This window comes from Urocitellus parryii, chromosome 10, assembly GCF_045843805.1.
Source record: "Urocitellus parryii isolate mUroPar1 chromosome 10, mUroPar1.hap1, whole genome shotgun sequence".
NCBI lineage: Eukaryota > Metazoa > Chordata > Mammalia > Rodentia > Sciuridae > Urocitellus > Urocitellus parryii.
This window is the reverse complement of record NC_135540.1, coordinates 46,917,956-46,940,236: the sequence shown is the minus strand read 5'-3', so window position 1 is coordinate 46,940,236 and position 22,281 is coordinate 46,917,956. Positions and strand designations below refer to the sequence as shown.

Genomic DNA, 22,281 nt, shown 5'->3' with positions numbered 1-22,281 from the left:
CAATGGATTATTTGCATGTTTGTGATCTGCTAGGTGATATCAGTATTAATTCTTCATTAATGTTAAGAACATTAAATATTTTATTTCTCCCACTTCTAAATTGAAGTCATATTAGCATTATGGTCTTTGACTAATACTAAGTGTATGCACCTATATTTCTACAACTGGAGTTACATTTTAAAGAGATGAGCTGCATAAATGTCATTCCACGAAGCCACCTAGATTTTCAGTGGGCTGTTTTTGTTTGTTTGTTTTTAATTTGTGTTTTACAGTATTGGGAATGAAACCCAGGGCCTAAAGCACACTAGACACTAAGTTGTTGAGGTTGGCCTTGAACTTGGCAATCCTCCTGCTTTAGCCTTCTCAGTAGTAGGGATTACAGTCATGTACTACTACATCCAGTTCAACGGGATTTTGCAAAGGTGGTTGTGCTTAGGAGTGGTGTCTTTCAGAGTTTTAATGCTCTTTTTTGCAAAATGAGAAACTTATCAACATGCTGAAAGGTGCTTTATCTCTAGGGGAGAGGTTTACATTATTCAGTACACAAGAGATTATCTGTAAGCCAGCATGCCAATTTATTAGTCCCAAAGAGGATCAGAATTGGGAATTGGCTGATAAGTAGAAACTAGATAGAAAACCCAAGTTGTAATCCATGCTTGGGTTAGCAGATATAGTTTGAACATCATTCAGCTAGTATCATCATACAGAAATGACAGGTTTCGTTAATTTAGCACAAAGGATTTTTGTCATTATTTTCTGAATCATCTTACTTCATTTGATGTTAACTTGGTGTTGGAATATCGAACTGTTCTATCTCTTTTTTTTTTAATATTTATTTTTTAGTTTTCGGCGGTCACAACATCTTTGTTTGTACGTGGTGCTGAGGATCGAACCCGGGCCGCATGCATGCCAGGCGAGCGCGCTACCGCTTGAGCCACATCCCCAGCCCAAACTGTTCTATCTCTAAGTAGAGGCAATATGCATTTCTTTTATATGAAAGTTAAAGTGTAGATTGATAGCTTTTGGAAAGATTATTTTATAAAAAACGTAAACCACTTGATTTGCGTCTTCTCCAAGAACAGGAAGAAGTAATTGATTTAGGGAATTAAAATAGATAGATGTTTCATTTGTATGTTTTTGTGAAGCTTTGAAAATAAAAGATTTCTCAAGGTAAGTGTACTATATGTGGCTGTTTGATCATTCCAGTTAGGATTGTAAGTTTTCAAAAGCAGCAACGATTTTATTTACATATAGAGTGATTTTCACAATATATCTAAATGTATTCAGTTTTTTTTATATTACCTTTCTCGCTGACATAGATGCCATTAAAACATGCTCAGGCTTGGGACATAGCTCGGTAATAGAATGCTTGCTTAGCATGTGCAAAACCCTGAGTTCGATCTTCAGCACTGTCAACACAAACAAAAAGACAACCAGTTTATATTATCTCTGACTCTCAAGTATTTCAGAGATTATTTGAATAGTACCTCTGCCTATTAGCATCTATGTGAACTCAGTAACAGGGCATTAATTGCTTAAGTGCTTTCTTGAAAAATATTTATGAATCAGGTGCTGTTGCTTGTATTAGGTCTTGAGCTTAATAATATCTAGAAAAAATAACATGGCAGTGAACTGCTTGGGTGCTTATTTCTTTTTTGTCCCTTGTATTCCAGGTTGGGTGTTGGAGGATCAGGTAACCCCCAAACACCAATGAGCATAGACCAAAAAAAGCCCCGTAAAAGTTGTTGTTGTTCCGCCAAATTACCAGGAAAGGTACAGCCAAGAAAGAAAAATAATAGTAACTCCATAGCAGACAAATCTGACCCTAATCTAATCCATAATGACCAAAGCTAAGTAGAGATCCCAGACCACCCACCATCTCCATGCTGTAATGAGATGCTCTAACACCCACTCCCCCTGCAGGGGTGGTGACAGACAAATGAGTTGAGAACTTGGAATTTCACCTGTGCTAGGCAGTAAGAAAATTTCCCACCTTTTTCACTCTTCCCATTCTTTCCTCACAGTGTTAGTAGAGATAACTTAGGGGATTCAGGACTTCTGCCCTTACCTAGAGATTCAATGGTGATCATTGTCCTTCCCATTGGGGTGGTATTAGATGTGGCCTAGTGGATTGCTAGGACTTTCCCCACCATCTAGAGGTAACAAAGCCATATACTTATGGTATCACTGAAGTACATAGAGAGCAGTAATGAGGCAGCCTTTCTCTTCCTAATCAGGTAGACATAAGTAGAGTCTTCATGGGAAACTGGAAATTCCATCTCCACTCAGCAGTAATGAGGGGTTCCCCCATGCCCTGCTTGGATTGTCATCAGAGTCCAAGAGGGAAGCCTGAACTACTATTTCTACCTGAAAGTAATGAGATCATGTTCCCCCATACTCTCCCAGAGTGCTGTCAGAGGAATACAGTTAAAACACAAAGTTTAAATTAAGACCCGGAATCTCATAATAGCCAATATAAATATTTCAACTGAAAGCCACTTGTCATTCCAAGAACCAGGATCTCAAGAAAAAGTTAATCAAGAGATACCTACATGAAGATGACAGAAAAGTTATAACTGCTAAGTAAGGATTTTTTTTAAACATTTATTTTTTAGTTATAGGTGGACACAATATCTTTTATTTTTATGTGGTGCTGAGGATCGAACACGGTGCCTCATGCATGGTAGGCGAGTACTCTACCTCTGAGCCACAACCCCAGCCCCCCCAGTAAGGATTTCAAAGTAACATTTCACTGAATAATTACAAATAAGCCAGAAACAAGCAAAAAATAAATAATCTCAACAAAGAAGAAAATGGAATATTACAATTAAATAAAAACTATCAATAATTGAAATAACCACAATAGGATGGATAGAGGAAAGAACTGATGAGCTAGAAAATGGAAAAATGGAAATTATCCAATCTGAACAACAAAGAATACACTGGGGAAAAAAAAGACACAGCCTCATAGACAGATAAAAGTGTGTAAAATAAATGTAAACAAGATATATAAGACAATTGTGTTACAAAGGGGAAAAGATGAAGTGAAGAGAAATAAGGGTTCTATACTTCTAAGTAATAAAATCATTATGTTATGTGTATAATGCCCAGAGCAACCATTAAAGAGCTGTTTAGAAGAAAAACACTCAGAAAACACTAGAGACAAATCAAAATGGAATTCTAAAAAATGGTAACTCACAGGAACTAAGGAAAAAGAAAACAGAGAAGAAAAACCAAAAAGTGACAGACATAAAGCCTAATTACCAGTAATTTCCTTAAATGTAAATAATCTAAATGTACCTATTAAAAGATAAATTAGTGGGCTGGGATATAGCTCAGTTGGTAAAGTGCTTGCCTTCATGTACATGGGTTCAATCCCTAACACAACCAAAAAAAAAAAAAAAATAGCAGGGTGAATTAAGAAAACACAAGGTCACTAAATATTGTCTGTTACAAAATCTCTTTGTTCATAATAGTAAAGAAATTGAAAAAGATATGTAAATATTAAAGTAGAAGTTAGTATATTCTTTTTTTTTTTCCCCCTCAGTATAAGAGTGTTTTGCCACTGAGCTGCATCCTTATCCCTTTTATTTTTATTTTGAGACAGGGTCTCCCTAAGTTGCGCAGGCTGGCCTCCAACTTGCAGTCCTCTTGCCACAGCCTCCAATTAGCTGGGATTATAGTATATGCACTGTGGATATTAAGGAGTTTTTATAGAGTAAAAAAATTACCAGAGGTGTACATTATATGATGATAAAAGCATGAACATACCAAAAAGACATTACAATATGAATGTGTATGCACTAAGAAACGAAGCTGCAAAATATGTAAAGCCAAAACTCATAGAACTAGAAGGACAAATAGACAAATTCACAGTTACAGTTGGAGACTTCAACCCCTTTCTATCAATAGTTGATAGAACAATTAGACAGTGATCAGTAAGGCTATAGAATAACTAAACATGACCATCGCCCAACAGCATCTAATCGGTATTTACAGAACACTATCCAACAGTATCAGACTACATAATCTTTTCAGGTACCCATGGAATATAGACCAACATACACCATTTCCTGGGTCATATTAAACCTTCACAGCCAGGTACAGTAGTGAATACCTGCAATGCTAGCAACTTGGAAGGCTGAGGAAAAAGGATCACAAATTTGAGGTCAGGTTTAGTACCTTAGTTGACACCACGAGCAACTTAGCAAGACCTTATCTCAAAGTGAAAAACAAAAAAGGCTGGGGATGTAGCTCAGGGGTAAGGTGCCCCTGGTTCAGTCCCATACATTTATTTAACAAAAGAAAAAAGAAGAAGAAAATAAATCTTAACTGATAAAATATTGAAATCACAAACACATTGTATGTCCACAGTGGAATCAAAGAAAAGTCAGTTAACAAAATAAGAAGATGTCTAGTCATTTGAAAACTGAACAGTGTACTTCTAAATAACTTGTAGATCAAAGAGGAAGTCTCAAAGGGAAATTGAACTAAATAAATTGAACTAAATAAAAATACAAATACCAGAATTTGAGAGGATCAGCTAAAGCAATGCTAAGAGGAAATTTATATGCAAAATTTATATGTTAGAAAATGCTAAATGTATATATTAGAAAAGATGAACAGTCTCAAATCAATATTCTTTTTTTCTACCTCACAGAATTAAAAAAAATAAAAGCAAAATAAACCCAAAGCAAGAAAAAGAAAGGAAGTAAGAATGGGAATCAATAAAATTGGAAACAAAATAACTATAGTGAAAACCAGTAGTGTAAAAGGTAATTTCTTGAAAAGATCAATAAAATTGACATACTGACAGAAAAAAAGAGGCTAGAAGTGACCACCATCAGAAATGCTGTAAGAAACATGAATATCGCCACAAACTCAGCAGACATCTAAAGGATAATAAGAGTAATATACTTCTACATATACAAACTTGCATGTTAGATATGGTGGATCAATTCTATAAAGAATAAAAAATAATAACAACTGAAATAGAAAATGTGAATAATCCTATAGAACTTTTCAGTAAATTAAATTTATAAGTCTTCTAAAAAAGAAATCTTTAGGCTCAGATGCTTTTATTAGAAAATTCTACCTAATTTTTAGAGAATAATTAAAAGTAATTCTACATATTTTCTCTCAGAATATAGGAGAAAATATTTCTCAATTCATTTGACAAAATATTTTACTTTGCTATCAAAACCTGTCAAAGACACTACAAAAGAAGAAATTTACAGACTAATCTCATTTATACAATAAGCCCAAATATGCTTATTAAAATACTGCAATATTAAAAAAGAACTATACACTACAACATCAAGTGGGGTTTGTTCTAAGGTTGCAAATTTTGTTCACTATACGAACATTAATGTAATTTAGCAGGTAGGAATGTAGCTAAGTGGTAGAGTGCTTACCTAAAATGTGTAAGACCTTGGGTTCAATCCCCAGTACCACCAAAATAATAATGATAATAGTAATAATAGCAGAGGGGTGGGAGGGGAAGGGAGGAAGCATGGGGTAATTAATGATGGTGGAATGTGATGATCATTATTATCCCAAGTACATGTATGAAGACACGAATTGGTGTGAGTATACTATGTATACAACCAGAGATGAAAAATTGAGCTCTAAATTTGTAATAAGAATTGTAATGCATTTTGCTATTATATATAAATTTTAAAAATTAATAAAATCGCCGTGTAAATGGGCTAAAGAAGGAAGGAAAAACCCTACAATTATATCATTCGTTGCAGTAAAATTATTTAAAAATTTCAGCACCCATTCATGACAAAAACTGTCAGAAAAGTAGGAATAGAAGGGGGCTACCTCAATTTAATAAAGACTAATTCCTGAACATCTACAGCTGACATATTTAGTGATGGAAAAATGTGCCCTCTTACTATGCATATTCAATTTAGTGTAGGGATTTCTAGCCATTGCATTAAGATATGAAGAAGAAATAAGAGGATTACAGATTAGATATAGTAAGAGAGAAAATTGTAACTATTTACAAGAAATCTACAGAAAATCCCCCTAATAAAAGTGAATTTCAGGGCTGCGGATATAGCTCAGTTGGTAGAGTGCATGCATTAAGGCCTTGGGTTCAATCCCCAGTACCAAAAAAAAAAAAAAAAAAGAGTGAATTTCATAAGATTGTAGAATTCAAAATAAACATAAAAATCAATTGTATTTCTATATACTAGCAACTTGGAGACACTGAAATTTAAAATTCATTAACATTCACAATCACTAATTAAAAAGTAAATGCTTGTCTGAAAATTTAGTAAAACTTATGGTGAAAGCTACATGATATTCATGAAAGAAATCAGAGAAGACCTAAATAAATGAAGCAAAATATCATGTACCTGGATTGGAAAATTGAACATAGAAAACATGCCAGATTTCTCCAAGTTGGTATGCAGATTTATCACAATTTCTGTCTTAATCCTTTTTGCAGTTAGCAATATTTATTCTAAAATTTAAATAGAGACTCAGAAGAGCTAAAATGATTTATTGAAAGAACAAGAGTGGGACTAATCAGTGAACCTGATTTTAGGACTTACGGTCCATCTATAGTAACCAAAATTGTGTGGTACTGGAAGAAAATAGACATATAGATTAATAGAACAGGATAGAGTGTCCAGAAGTAGATCCATAAAAATATATCCTGGTTTTTGACAAAGGTGCAAGAGCAATTTAATGGAAGAAAAATAGCCTTTTAAAGAATTGATTTTAGAATAGTTGCATATCCATAGGCAAATAAATAAATAACCTTGACTGAAACCATAATTTATGCAAAAAATGTTTCTCAAAGTGGATCACAAAGGTAAATATAAAACAACACTTTTTAACTTTTAGCAAAAAAAAAAAAATTATGGGGATAGATCTTTAGGATCCAGGGCTGACCAGTGATAATTCTTAAGATGACACCAAAAGCAGAATTCTTAAAAGGAACAGTTGATCAGTTGGACTTGAGAATTTTTAAAGAGTTTGCTCTACTAAGAAGATGAAAAGACAGTCTACAAGTAAGAGAAAATAATTACCAAGCACATACCTGCCGAAGTTCTAGTATCTTGAATATATATAAAGAACTCCCAACACTCAAAAATAAAATAATATTCTTCAACTAGAAAATGGACAAAAGAGATGGAGACATTTCACCTAATATACACATAGTAAAGAAGTGTATGAAAAGATTTTCAACATCACTCATTATCTGTTAGAGAAATGCAAAGTAAAACCAAAATGAGGTATCACTGTATACTTATTGTAATGGCTGAAGTAAAAAAAAATAATGGCAATTCCAAATGCTTCTATGTATGCAGAAAATAGATTGCTCATACATTGTTGATGGGATGTAAAATGACACATTCTGTACAACAGATTTGAAGTTTCATAAGAAACAACCATCAGAAATGAGAAATAAAAATTTGTGTATACATAAACCTACGTTTAAAGGTATATTAGCAATTTTATTTGCAATAGCTAAAAACTAGAAACAACCCAGATGTTATTCAGTGGATGAATGGCTGAGCAAACAGTGCTGTGTTCATACCATAAAATATTATATTAATAAAAAGGAATGAAGTTACTGACATAGAACATCCTAGTTCAATCTCTAGAGAAGTATGCTGACTGAAAAAAACAATTCCAAAAAGTTTTGCTCTATTTACATAATTGTTATGATACAGTCCCATTTATATATTATTCCATTTGGTATAATTAATGACAGTGAGGTAGAAATGTATTTTGTAAGGCTTTTGAACACCAAATAAATGTTGGATTTAATTCTTTAGATAATAAGGAACTGTTAAAAAAAACTTTTGATTATGCCTATAGCACAAAATAAATGAATAGAAAATTACTTTGGTCACAGTGTATAAAGCAAATTTTTTATGGATACAATTATGTGTAGATTATGACTTTCACAAATATCTTTTAAATATCTTAATGTTTAGAAATAATTTTTTAAAAAGAGAAGTTTTAAAAATAGAATTGGGTTACCTACATATTAATAGTTTCAAAAGTAATAGCATTATGAAATTTAGTTTATTGATGTTAAATCCTAAAACTGATACCATTACTGGAAGTACAACTTTAGCAGAGATGGGTAGATACACTTCATTTTTTAGATATGGGTTAATACTGTGTATTGTTCGTAAGTACATTATTTTGCTTTCTTATTATGGTTTCCATTGAAATAACATTACAAGTGGTGGCTACATTTCTAAGTCACAGATCTCTTTGAGGATTTGAAGGATATTTGAGAGCATCTCCTCAGGTAGATGGCCTTCCACCTAATTTTTCATCAGGCAAGGTTCACAGATCTCTTGAAAGCTATCATCTCTGTATCCCAGTTTTAGGAAGCCATATCAGGAAAAGTTCCAGACTATATGTGTGTAACTAATTTCGGTGTAATTTGTAATTATCTCGAACCAACTACCTAATGAGCATCAGTTTTCTTTGAATACCTAAAGCAGCCACCACATAGATCACAAAAGTATTTTTTTAATATTCCATATTTAATGCAAGTGGCATATAGTGTAGTTAAAGAATTAAGCTGCATTTATGAAATGATTAGTGTCAGAATGAGAAGAGGAAAGTAGCATTATAACTTTTATTAATTGCTACAAGAATACATTTTCATAACTAATGTACCATTGCTTGTTGGACTTGAGATTAGGAGATGGGACATAGAAACCTCTACAAATAAATACGAATTACCAAAATGAGATAGGAAAACTGAGGACTATGTGTATTATTCAAAAATTAATTTAGACTGTATGTGGATCCTGGAACATTGCAGTAAAAACAGACTCAGGCCCTATCTTACAGAGTTTACTGTCTTAAGGAAGATAAATCATTCAGAAATAGAGTGAAAGAATAGCTCATTCTGGGCAGTACTGTAAAATAAATGTTTGTGGTATAGGTTTCATAGAGTAGTGAAAGTATATCATTGTGCTGAGAAGAATTTGGCCTTGAGCAAATTTACCATTTTGAGACCCAAAGTTCTCATCTGTAAAGTGGAGTTGTTAAAGGATAATGCAGTAAGGTAGGGGTGCAGAATTAATAGCTACATCATAAATGATAAATACTGCTGCTATTATTGTCTTAAACAATCTTGATGAATGGCTAGTAGGGCACTCAGAAAGGAAGAGACAAGATTTTAGAGAATATTAGGAAATATTAGGAATAGGATATTTCTAATTATTAGGAAAGGTAGATGGTCATTCCTTTTTTTACAAAGCAGTAGGGAGACTTGCCTGGCAAGTATGAAAAGTTGTATTGAGAGATGACAATAAAAAAGAAAGATAATAATATATGTAATTTCAAACAATGTAAAATATTTTAAAAATTAATTTTAATAATTTAATGTTATACTTGTCAAATTATAAAGTTAGTATTTTATAATCTTCATTAGTTTCAAGTGAAAATTTTTAGAGGGTTTCCAGGGATTGAACTCAGAGGCACTTAACCACTGAGCAACATCCCCAGCTGTTTTTTGTATTTTATTTAGAGACATGGTCTCACTGAGTTGCTTAGCGCCTTGCTAAGTTGCTTTGAACTCGTGATCTTCCTGCCTCAGCTGCCCAAGCCACTGAAATTACAGGCATGCACCACCGCACCCAGCTCAAGTAATTGTTTTTAATATTTATTTTTTAGTTATAGGTGAGCACAGTATCTTTATTTTATTTTTATGTGGTGCTGAGGATTGATCCCAGTGCCTCACTCATGCTAGGCGAGCACTATTCCACTGATCCACAGTCACAGTCCACGAAAGTAATTTTTTTAAGGTGACAGTAGCTTATGGGTCAGTCTTTTATAAAATAAGAACTTCGCTTACCAACTTTTACTCATTCCTTTTTCAGAGATTGGAAATGCTTATGCTGTTTTAAGCAATCCAGAAAAACGAAAACAGTATGATCTCACGGGCAGTGAAGACCAAGCATGTAATCACCAAAACAATGGCAGATTTAATTTCCATAGAGGTTGTGAAGCTGATATAACTCCAGAAGACTTGTTTAATATATTTTTTGGTGGTGGATTTCCTTCAGGTAAATTAATATTAATTATAAATACTACATTTTATGAAGAAGAGATCCTTCCTATTAGGCTATTTAGAAATTTATCTGCTTTCTCCCCTGCATTTCTCATAGTGCTAGACTCCTGTGATGGCTTTCCATGAAGGTAGGAGAAAAATGTTAGGATAACTACTTTTACTATAGCCTCTCTTTTTCCTAGAACATATTTGAATTAAAAAAAATTAGTTGAAGAGTATTTTAAAGTATTTTATCTAAAGGTGAAGGAAGTGGGTGGAAGCAGGAAATCTAGTGGCAGTGTCTCAGGTAAGTGTTGTTATAGTTATGAGATGTATCCTATAGCCTGGATAACTATTTGGCAGTGGTTCTCTGGAGAACTTTCTAAATATTTTATTAAGGAAATTATAAATTTGCTAATTTGGATGTATATATTGAGGTATTTCCAATGAAATAGTAGAAAGTTGTATCACATTTTATACATAAAAGTGTTTGCTGCCTCCTCCCCATCCACCCCCAGTACTGGGCATTGAACTCAGGGCCTTGTGAATGATAGGCAAGTACTCTACCACTGAGCTACACTCTTCCTCCTGCCTTTTTCTTTTCTTTTTCCTCTTTTTTTTTTTTTCCTGAGATGAGGTCTCACTAAATTGCCCAGACTGACCTCAAAACTGGGAACCTCCTGTTCAGCCTCCCCAGTAGATGAGATTATAAGTGTGTACCACTATGCCTGACTCATGTTTGTTTGTTTTAACATTAGGATAGAAATAATAACTTAAACTAGGCTATCAAAATGAAATATTGTAGTGACCACTAAATGAATAGATTTTACAGTGCTAACATAAGTAATAGTGAACTCTGCTTACATTTATTATGAGTTTTTATGTGGAAATTAATTTTCTTTGAGAGTATCTCTTTTTTGTGTGTGTGTGGTACTGGGGTTTGAATCCTAGGAGGCAAGCACTCTACCAGCTGAGCTATATCCCCAGCCCTGAGAGTATCTCCTCTAAGATAGTTAAAATTATAGCTCCAGGCTTATTTACAGCATTTACTTAATGTGTTGAGTTAAACATCCTATTCAAAAACAGGATAATCTTTTATGAACAAGCAGTATAATTTGGCATGGTGGTCTTCTGAATATTAGTGAGAAAGATTATCATTATTGATAGGACATTTTTGCAAAGTGTCCTTGAAGAAAAGAGGATGTATAAATATACATTAATTAAGAATGTAACTTATTTTGACATATTTGAATACATAATTTCTTTTACTGAAAAATTATTAAAACTAATAATTTTGACTGAAAATATGCTGTGAACAATCAGAAATCTTTCAGGCCTTTGTGAATGTTTTTGGTAGTTAATTTGCAGTTCCTTGCTAGTTACAACATAGCTTAATTTGCCAAATTTGTCAGTAATAGCCAATTTTGGTTCATCGCCGTATTTAAAAACAATTTGATATCTGTCAGCAAGAAAATTTTTGAGTAAGTTATGTCACACATTCTATGGAATATTAAATAGCTTTTTTAAAAAAATATTCAGAGTGCTATATTTTGATTTCTAGAGGTGTTTGTGATTCATTTAAATACAGAAATCAAAGTTTCTGAGTAAGGATCCAAGATTTGTAAAAATAACCAACTATATAATAAAAGTTTTCTAGATATGTAGAATATATTTCATAAGTAAGAAACTTCAGCCTTACTTTAAAGGAGGCAGAGTTGGGAAAGAATTATTCCTGTTTCTATCCATACCTCACTCACAAGAAAAGAGGGCAGTAAGCATTCATTGCTCAAGATAAACACCTATTAATTAATATATGTAAAGGACAATGTAATTTTTTTTATCATATTTGCTCTCCCTAATTTAACCTTGGTTTTAATTTTCTAGGTAGTGTACATTCATTTTCAAATGGCCGAGCTGGTTATAGTCATCAACATCAGCATCGACATAGTGGACATGAAAGAGAAGAAGAGAGAGGAGACGTATGTTTATGATATGATTAAAAATCAAAAAATATTCATTCAGCAAATTTCAGCTTAGGAAAAGCAATTAGAGTTATCTAAAATATAGGGCAAGATGTTTTAGGAAGTAATATATTTTTTTCAACCAAAAGTGTTCAATAGAGACTAGAAAATCCCTTTGTGATATTTTTTCATGTGTTTTTTGTTTGTTTGTTTGTGGTGCTGGGGATTGAACCCAGGGGCTTGTGCATGTGAGGCAAGCACTGTACCACCTGAGCTATGTCCCCAGTCCTTTTGTGATATTGTAGGAACAGGGGTGGAGGTAATGATATTGGTTGTTAAGGCAATATAACCCCTTCAGATTGGTGTTCTGTGATTCTAAAGAGGATACAAATGTAACATACATGTTTTGAAGATAACTATTTGTTATTGGTTCTAATAAATTTAGAATTCATCCTGAAAAATACTTAAATTAGAAGGAACTTTGCTTTACTCTGTAATGCAGTTATGCCTAATTGCCTATAACAATTAGGTCACAAGTTGGAAAGGTAAACAGAAAGGGCACTAGAACAGAAACTGAAATGCCTATGCCCCAGCTCTGCCACTCATCAATTTCTATCCTTAACCCCCACATCCAGGGTAAAATATTTTGCAATCCTTAGCACATTGGTAATCTCTATTGTATGTGTGTGAGAGAGATAAGGACTTTGTTATCTATAAAGTGAGATCAGATTCTGTTAGTGTTTTTCAAATCACTATCTCTTGATGATGTTCCTGGAAAGTTACAATTTCAAGAATCTAATCAGCAGATTTGAAAGTATTATACTGAATGATCTCAAATGTCCTTTCTTCCTCTTAATTATGTATAACAACTATTGGATAATTGGCCACTACAGTTATATTATAATTTGTTATTCTTTTATGGTTTTTTATAGGGAGGTTTTTCTGTGTTTATCCAGCTGATGCCCATTATCGTATTGATCCTTGTGTCATTATTAAGCCAATTGATGGTCTCCAATCCTCCTTATTCCTTATATCCCAGATCGTAAGTAAAGTTTTATAAAAAATTATTGTTGCTGTCTTATCCCCCTTCCTTTAAAGGGCCTTCCTTTGCTCTTTTAAAGTGCCAAATCTGTTATTACAAGTGTATTAAATATTAAAATATCTGATTTTTAAAATAGCTATATATGTGATAAATTTGTATGATGTCATTTACGTTTCTGTTCCACTTGTAAATAAGGACAGTGCTCTATATATTTGAACTTGAATTTAATGTGGTAGGAAATATGTTGGTATTAGGGACAAAAACTGAAAATCAAGAATACCATAAAGATAAAAATATAATAATTGATCTTATATAGATTTGTGTCATTAAGGGGAAAATGATTTTAAGAGGTCAGTACATAAGGGAAATTTAATACAACATCAATTCTAGACAACTTTAATATAAAATACTGAGTATAAAGGAATCATATTGGCAGTGATTCTACAGTATTAGAATCAAGATTGATCTTAAAATAACTTATCATTTCTTACGTACAAGACTTTTATTAACTAAAAATTGAGAGGACTTTATTAGAGCATATTACATTAAAAGTGTGGTTACTTGCTGGGCATGGTGGTGTATGCCTGTAATCCCAGTGACTGGAGAGGCTGAGGGAGGAGGATCAGAAGTTCAAGGCTAGCTTTAGAAACTTAGCTAGGCCTTAAGCAACTTAGTGAGATCCTGTCTCAAAACAAACAATAAAAAGGGCTGGGGATGTGGCTCAGTGGTTGAGTGCCCCTGAGTTCAATCTCCAGTACCAAAAAAAAAAAAAGTGTGGCTACTTTTTTATAACATGAAATCAGTTTTAAGTAATTTGAGAAAATGTATAATATTACTAATATTAACTTTTTAATAATTTTTATTACCTCATTTTATAGTAGTATATTAGTATGTCTAATTTTAATTAAAATAACAATCATCATCTCTTTTACAGTGGATCAGGGCAAACCATTAAAATGCAAACAGAAAATCTGGGCGTTGTTTACTATGTCAACAAGGACTTTAAAAATGAATATAAAGGAATGTTATTACAAAAAGTAGAAAAGAGTGTAGAAGAAGATTATGTGACTAATATTCGAAATAATTGCTGGAAAGAAAGACAGCAAAGTAAGTTTGTGAAATGTTTAATATTTTTAAACTTATTCAGTCTTTGGAATTGATCACTGTAGATTTCCCTATTCAAGGAATGTTCTGGAATTACCTGGGACCTTATCTGTGCTCAGTACTTAGATGAAATATAGTCAGTACCTTATTGTGGAGGGTTTCTTATCTGTGGATTTAATCAGTCATCCATCAAAATATTCAAGGGTAAAACTGTCTATCCTAAACTTGTATAGCCTTTATTTCTTGTTATTCTCCAAACAATTCAATATAACTAACTAATGACAGCATTTCTATCATATTAGGCATTATAAGTAGTGTGCTTATAATGCCTAATATCAGTATAAAGGAGGATGTGCATAGGTTTTATTCAAACACTGTGCCATTTTATATCTGGATATCTGGGGGGGCCCTAGAGCCAATGTAACATGGATACTGAGGGATGACTGTATTGTGTTTTATATACATGTGGTTATCCAGTAACCCAGTAATTGGTTAATAGTAAGGACTTAGTGGTACTTGTGTTATTGTTGTTATCAATAAATATTTGGTCAAAAAAGTGAATATCGTAATTAAAGTGCCAGTTCTGGGATTGCCTCACAAAATAACTGGCTCTAACAATATTATATATACCAAATTATTTAAATTTCAGTTAACCTTTTTGAGAACAGATAATCTATAGTAAGCACTCAGCATAATGTCTTGTTACCCATAGGTATTCAATATTTTATTATTGGTTTTTTTTTTGAGAATTTTTTAATATTTACTTTTTTAGTTTTCGGCAGACACAACATCATTGTTTGAATGTGGTGCTGAGGATCGAACCCGGGCCGCACGCATGCCAGGCAAGCGCGCTACGGCTTGAGCCACATCCTCAGCCCCTATTATTGTTTATTTCATAGTATTCTAAGTGTTTTTGCTTGACTTAATCTAGTTTAATCTGTTAGCACTCTGGCAGGATCAGTATTAATAGGATCCTTCAGCCCATATTCTGTCCATTAACCAAGTTGTCTGCAGTTATATGGTATGCATTTATATGTGTTTGTTAAATTTTCTACTGGAAGTTTAATTCAATGTTTTTAATGCTATTCAAATACAAAGCAGCTTTCTTATTAAAAACTGTCAATGAAATAAAAGACAAAGCTCTTTGTGCTGGGCATGGTGGCTGAGGCAGGAGTATTTTAAGTTGGAGGCCAGCCTCAGCAATTTAGCAAGACCCTGTCTCAAACTATAAATAAAAAGGAATAGGGATGTACTCAGTGATAAAATGCCCCTGAGTTCCACCCCAGCACTCAGGAAAAACAAACAAACAAACAAACAAACAGAAAAGACAGAGCTCTTTGAAGCTTAAGAAGACTAGAGAGACATCACAGCTAAAAGACATCACTAGAGAGATTGGATCCTAGTTGGGGAGAGGTACCTAAAAAGGACATTATTGGTACAACTGGTAATATTTGAGTATGGATAATATATTAGATAATGGTAGTGTATCAGTTAAAGTCCTGAATTTGATAATTATATTGTATCTATATAAGAGAATGCTCTGGTTTAGGCAGAAAAATGCTGAAGTGTAAGAATGAAATATTGTATAATATCGGCATTATATTCTCAGTAGTTCTGCAAAAAGGCCACAAGAACAGTTAACAACAGCCTTTATCGTAGAGAGAAAGATTAAAGCCTTTATCGTAGAGAGAAAGATTAAAACTCTGAAAAATTGGTCCAATATGATAGTATCAGATATTTGCTGTACTATTCTTTTGTGTTGGTTTGAGATTTTTTCAAAATAAAACTGAAATTCAGTACATTTGTAAGTTTGGGGCTTTGAATGATGATGAAAATGGGAAGAGCTCAGTTCATTAATTGAATGCTCCTTCATTGATTAGAAGGAATTATCTTTTTGTTGTTGTTGTTTCATTGAAGTACTGGGGATCAAATTCAGGGCCTAATACATTTAGGGAAGTTCTGTACCACTGGGCTACACTCAGCCCTGAAAGTAGTTTTATAAATTAAGTCATCAAAACCATTTTGGCCAACAGATATTCTTTTGCCAGTTTTTTCCCGCTGTTTCAGAGTCACTTCTCTAATATATAAATTGAAAAATATATGTTTTATACAAGCAATAATTTGAAATGTTCTGATGAAAAGAATGTTAGTATAGAAGTTGGAGATTTGTATTTGAATCTAGACTCTGTCATTCATTAGCAATGTAAACTTTGGTTTAACAATTCTTAAGTTTTGGGAAGAGTTATCAGCAAATGACTTTTATAAGTACATTATTATGTGTAAGTAAAAGGTATAGAGTAATATTATTTGAACAATAATTCTTAGCCCAGTTGATTGAATAAAGTTTGTTTCTGGAGATTATTACATATGAAATACTACACTTTTACCAGTGAGTATATTTGAAATGTGGTTCTGACCAGGTAGCCTCTACTTGGCCACTTTTTTCTACAAAGTGACTTATTTTTTTAAAAAATTAACATAGCTCTAAGTTCTCCCATCCTTTAGCAGTATTAATAAACAATGGAAGGACTGAGAGTAACTTAACTGATAATTTTCATTTGTAGTCCATGTATTTCCTGTTAGTAACTGTGCTACTCACTCACTGGAGGAAACCTCAGAAGTGCTTATGTTGTCTATCAGTATTATGCTCATGTAACAATAGCATTTTTCCTCTGTTGCATCAGTAACATTATATATTTGTTTGAGTAAACTAAGAGCAAGATTTTAGTTTTTTTACTTAAATTTTAAGATTATCCGAAACCGTAACAAAAACATCACAGCAAGAACAATCATTAGTATTGAATAGCATATGATATTTTGGGGATAAAAGGCAAAGATGATGCTTCAGAGCAGGATTTAAAAAAAAAATACTTGGGTTTAGGAGTGAGGGTAAAGTGTTCTGACATGAGTTGACAAGGTTTCTATTCTTGTTTCTTTTCTTTTACATGCTAGTCTTTAGGTAAAATTGTCATTTCTTAGAGAAAATTTTATCTACTAAAATGGCTTTTAAAAATAGAACTTGTATTTATTTTTAAAAAAAGCTAATAGAAGTGTATTGAAGGTTTCTATGAAGCATGATTTGAATTTATGCAATTGATGTGAATTGTTTATTTAATTAGCAAAATATTTTCTTTGTTAACAGAAACAGATATGCAGTATGCAGCAAAAGTATACCGCGATGATCGACTCCGAAGGAAGGCAGATGCCTTGAGCATGGACAACTGTAAAGAACTGGAGCGGCTGACTAGCCTTTATAAAGGAGGATGAACTGGAATTTTTATTTATACCTTTCAGCGTGCTCTTTATCTCTTCTGTAAATTTAATTTCATCATGAGAGCTGAAGAAAAAGATTTGATATTAAAAACTGAACTGAATAGTTGGTTCCTGAAATCTTGGGCTGTTTATGACCTATTGGTTCCTTTAAATAGTAAGAAATTACAACTAAAATTAATATTTATGTTTCTGCAATTATTTTCATCTTAAAAACTTATATGATTCCTAACTAAATATGTCTTGAGAAAGGATTCTCATACCTGTAGCAATTCAGTTTTAGTGATTCTCTACCTTTTCCCTCATGTAAATATTTATGGAATGATCATTTTGTGTACATACAGATTATTGCCTTTTATTTAAATTCTTTTAGTGTTTAGCTCCATAAGACACTTCCTTTAAGTTGGAGGAATAAATGTTATATGACACAACTTTTCCCTGTCAGGTGTTGAGTATGTGGAGTTTAAACAATGAAACTTTTTCAGAAAGAAAGAAAACAAAAACTATTTAACTTTATGTAAAATCTTATATAGCATTATCAGCTTAGAGGGAACTGATATTTTTAATATTGCCATTATATTCCAAAATATGTATTGAGATAAATGAACTGGTATAATGTATCAGTTTGCTATTTAGTTTTCTGAATTGCTAATCCATGCATAGAAATGAAATGCTGTGCTGATAGATTTTAAAGAAAATATGAGGAAATGGCTATAAATATTAAATTAAAAGGGTCTTCAACAGTAAATTGCAGTTATGCCATTTGCAAGTCCAGTAATTAAAAGGCCCCAACTGTTCGTTTGTATGTCTTTGAAGGCTGCTAAAATTTATGGAGAGAACTCACCTAATTTTCCCCCTATGGAAACTTAAGTTTCTTAGTAATCATTTAAAAATGCAGGATCCAAAAGTCAGTGAATTCTACAAATAAGTAGTAAGAAAAATTACTACCAAATTATAGCCTTGTGCCTTTTAACCCTATTGCCAACTCTGAAACATGTAAGTAGATCACAATTCACTTATTTGATCAGAGCATGATCTTTATGGCCACATGCAACAGTGGGCAGAAATACAGTAGCAGGTAGAATAGTGATTTATAGCAAGTCATCCTTAAGAAATTCTGAGCTAAAATCTACTCTAACCATTGAGTAATTAATTATGTAGGAATAAGCTCCTTGTAATTAAATCCATAATACAAGTTAGAGAAAAAACAGCTGGAAATTGAAGTTTTTGGTGCCTATATATTGAATATGAAACTATTTTGATTTCTAGTCTTGGTATAATATTTTGATGCTTTTTCGTACTCAGTTAAGGGAACATGAACAGTTTTGGGTAGTTTTTTTGTGAGTGAGAGAATACTAGAATGAGTGGCTTTGTTCTTTTATTTAAGGATTTCTTTTTTTCTGGGTATGTTTGATTTATGACATTTGTTAAATAAAATCACTAAAATGATATTCTCTTAAAAATGTTCTTGTTTCCCCTTTTCCAGGTGAATCAATAGATAATGCCTAATTAAATCAGTACATTAAACTAAACATGCTGTCCTAGGAAACCTGGACAACTTACACAACTTGCTTAAAAGATGTGACCTTTAAAAAAAAACAAAAACAGTGCTTTAAAAATATATATATATAATTTTAAGTATTTTTTGAGCATGTAGAATGAGTAAAGAAAAAAAGTCATCCTAAGTACCTTTGAAAGCTCATATGTATCAGACATTTATAAAAATTTTAATGAAAAAAATTTCACCTTTATTTTTCCAGTGTTAATGTAAAATTTACACTATTGTAATTGATACTTCTTATTGACTAATTTATTTCCTTAAATCCCTGCTTTGAGGGGATAGGTGAAGTTATCAAATTAAGTTTTACATCATAAAGTTATACATGACTTTCAGACAGTATTATATTTCAGGTTTATTGCTACATTCTATTTGATAATCTGTTAGGGGAAATGTGTTTAAAAATTAAATTTTCAAATCAACTGTGGAAAATGATTATAGAGTGCCTGACAATTTAAGCTACATATAAGGTATGTAAGTAAAGATTGAGTCCCTAATATTACCTATATCATGGTATAAAGACCTAATAAGTACTTAAAATTTTGGGTTAATCTTTAAAACCAAAATTTTAGATATCTTGAGATTTCAGATTTTCATGTTTCTTATTCCTTTATGATAAAACTCCCAGTATTCTGCCATCTTTTTTTAGCTAGAGCTTTAAAATAATTTGATTTGATCATTTTAATCATCACCTAAAAGCCCTTTGATTTTGCTTATTAACTAGCTTCTTTAGCTGACATTTTGGAAGTTTGGCAGCAAACATTTTTTATTCCTTTTTATGCACTACTGTCCTTGTGAGGGTTTGAGGAAAAGGAAATAGTATCATTCCTCTTCTTTTTGGCTTCCTTAGTTCTCAGATCGGTGCTAGTCTTTAGTCATTTGTAAGTTTTAGAACTTACTTTGATCAAATAAGACAACTGAATTCTCAATAATGAGAAATTTCCAGTTATTTATCTAATAATCTAAGTGAATATAACTGATTTGGGGAACAGATTATATTGGAATTTTTAATTATTTGTTTCATAATTGTTACATGTTTCTTTATGATTTATAAAGGTTTTGTAGAGAAAAGTAAAATCTTTAAGGCATTTTATGTTAACACATTAAAGGACTTTACTTTTGTGTCAGCTCAGGTGTTCATAGGAACAGGACTATGGAATGCTAGTCTTTACCTTTAATTGCACTTTCATGATTAATTTTTCTTCCTGTTCAATCTTTTACACTAGTATGTAAAATAAAAAGAAATGATTATTTGATTTCCCTTCTGATGATCTGTAATGATTTAAATTGCAGATATTTAATATTACTTATTGTATTCTTATGTTTGATTTAAAAAAAAAAAACTCATACCTTGTGAAGGCAATGAAATATTTCTCAATGACCTGAGGACCAAAGGAACCATCTTTCCAGTTAAACAAGTATTATTACAAGGGACCAAATGGTTAAAAAGAGAAGAATGTGTACATTTACTTAGCTTCTGCATGTGAAGCTTGGGTTCACTACTACCTGTATTACTTACCCATCTTCATCCAAGTGAAGCAAACTGAAAGGGAATTCATAACATTTTTTCTCATCTGAACAACTAGTGAAATGAATAACAAATCTGAATTTTAATCTTCACTAAATAGCTGAAAACCTTGTCTTTTGGCTGTGTTGGGCTACTGCCTCATCAAAAATACATAAAATTCTCTGTCAATTAATGAAAGAGAAAGGAGCAGTCTGGCAATAACTTTCAAATTTTCCTGAATTCAGATTTTCAGTTATGGCTAAAATGAGGCTTTTCATTCTTGCATGCCCCTTTAATAATCTGGCAGGCAACACAGTCCTAGAATTTAGGCTTCCTTTTTGGTTCATGACTATTAAATAGATAATTCCTCAAAACATACTCCTTATATTAAGGATTATGTAACCACATTTTTTAAAAGTAAATTCCTTTTTCTTGTTGGTATGTGATTCCTTTTCATTTAATTTGATTATCTGCTGGTGTTGGGGCCAATAGATTTGTGAATATTCTGTGGATGTGTACCTGTATAAGTATATATATATTTTCTTCCAGCTAATACCTCAGATGTGTGATTGTTTAATAATATATATACCACACTACATTTGCACATAGCAGGGCTTCCATTAGCAGTGGATATTCATATTTCTAAATTTGAAAATCAGTCCACAGAATTTCATTGGTGTAAATTCTTTCAGTTGATCTTTTTCATATTTTAATGCAAATTCCTACTGTAAGGCCCATACTTCAAATATAATTCTATCTTTCTAAATCTAGCAATCTGGAAATATATAAAGGTAAGAAGTGTTTCTTAAAGTATCTTAATTTAGTCAGTGATTAAAAATTGGGATGATTAGTTGCCAAGATGTCTAGTAACTGCATAGCAGATGGACAGCTGGCATGAATACGGGTCTCATTTACTTCACAAGATTCTATATGTTCTGATATTCTACTTTGTCATTTAAGAGCACCATTAAAATAGTAAACATTTTCAGTGACTTTGGAGTATTTTAATCATTGCTTTGAAAATGAATTGTTTGTGAGATTGGATGACTATAATAAGAAATGTAATTGATATTTTGTAATTTATATTAAGAAATGCTTCTTACCTTTTTTGCTTTGTTTTGATTTTTAGATTGCTACATAAGACTTTCTTATTTAAAGTTTAGTTTTAGTTTGTTTTAAAAAGCTACAGGTAATTTTCAAGGTTTGATGGAATTTTTAATGGAAGCCTTATGTAAGTTGAGTGAAGTGAAATTGGTAAAGGAGATATTACTTTATTTGTAGTGCATTCAAGATTATATAATTAGATGAAATGTCTGATTTGTAAAATATTTAATGTTATATCAGACTTCTATAAAATAAAATTTTCTGTGTGAGAACTGTTAAAATGCATTTGATTTTTAATGAATGTTCTACTGAATGATTTATGATGAATTTTTTGTCTTTTAGTCTCTGTAGTTTATCTCAATATATTAATAAAAAGGTTTGTTCTCACTGTAAAGATTCATTTTTATTATGTTTTATACTTTTTTTTTTTTTTGTACTGGGGATTGAACCCAGGGTCACTAAATCACTGAGTCACATCCCCAGCTCTTTTTTGTCTTTTATTTAGAGACAGGGTCTGTCTCACTGAATTGCTTGGGACCTCACTAAGTTGCTGAGGCTGGCTTTAAACTCATGATCCTCCTGTCTCAGCCTCATAATATGCTCATTATTTTATTCAGCCATAAATTATGAATGCCTGCTATATCCCAGGTAATCAGCTGGGTGCAAGGAATTAATCATTGGACATGACTCATATGA

The 22,281-nt window shown here is 32.3% G+C and overlaps 1 protein-coding gene across 2 annotated transcripts in view; it reads left to right on the top strand.

The window, feature by feature from the left end:
• Dnajb14 (DnaJ heat shock protein family (Hsp40) member B14) overlaps window positions 1-21,861 on the top strand; it is a 45,737-nt gene extending 23,876 nt beyond the window's left edge. For both annotated transcript variants that reach the window (XM_026398128.2, XM_077803422.1), the window contains exons 4-8: window positions 9,870-10,055; window positions 11,924-12,018; window positions 12,933-13,042; window positions 13,977-14,149; window positions 17,289-21,861. In XM_026398128.2, the coding sequence (XP_026253913.1) occupies window positions 9,870-10,055; window positions 11,924-12,018; window positions 12,933-13,042; window positions 13,977-14,149; window positions 17,289-17,413 (689 nt within the window). In that variant the 3' untranslated portion in view covers window positions 17,414-21,861. The remainder of the gene's footprint in view (window positions 1-9,869; window positions 10,056-11,923; window positions 12,019-12,932; window positions 13,043-13,976; window positions 14,150-17,288) is intronic.
• The last annotated feature ends 420 nt before the right edge of the window (window positions 21,862-22,281 follow it).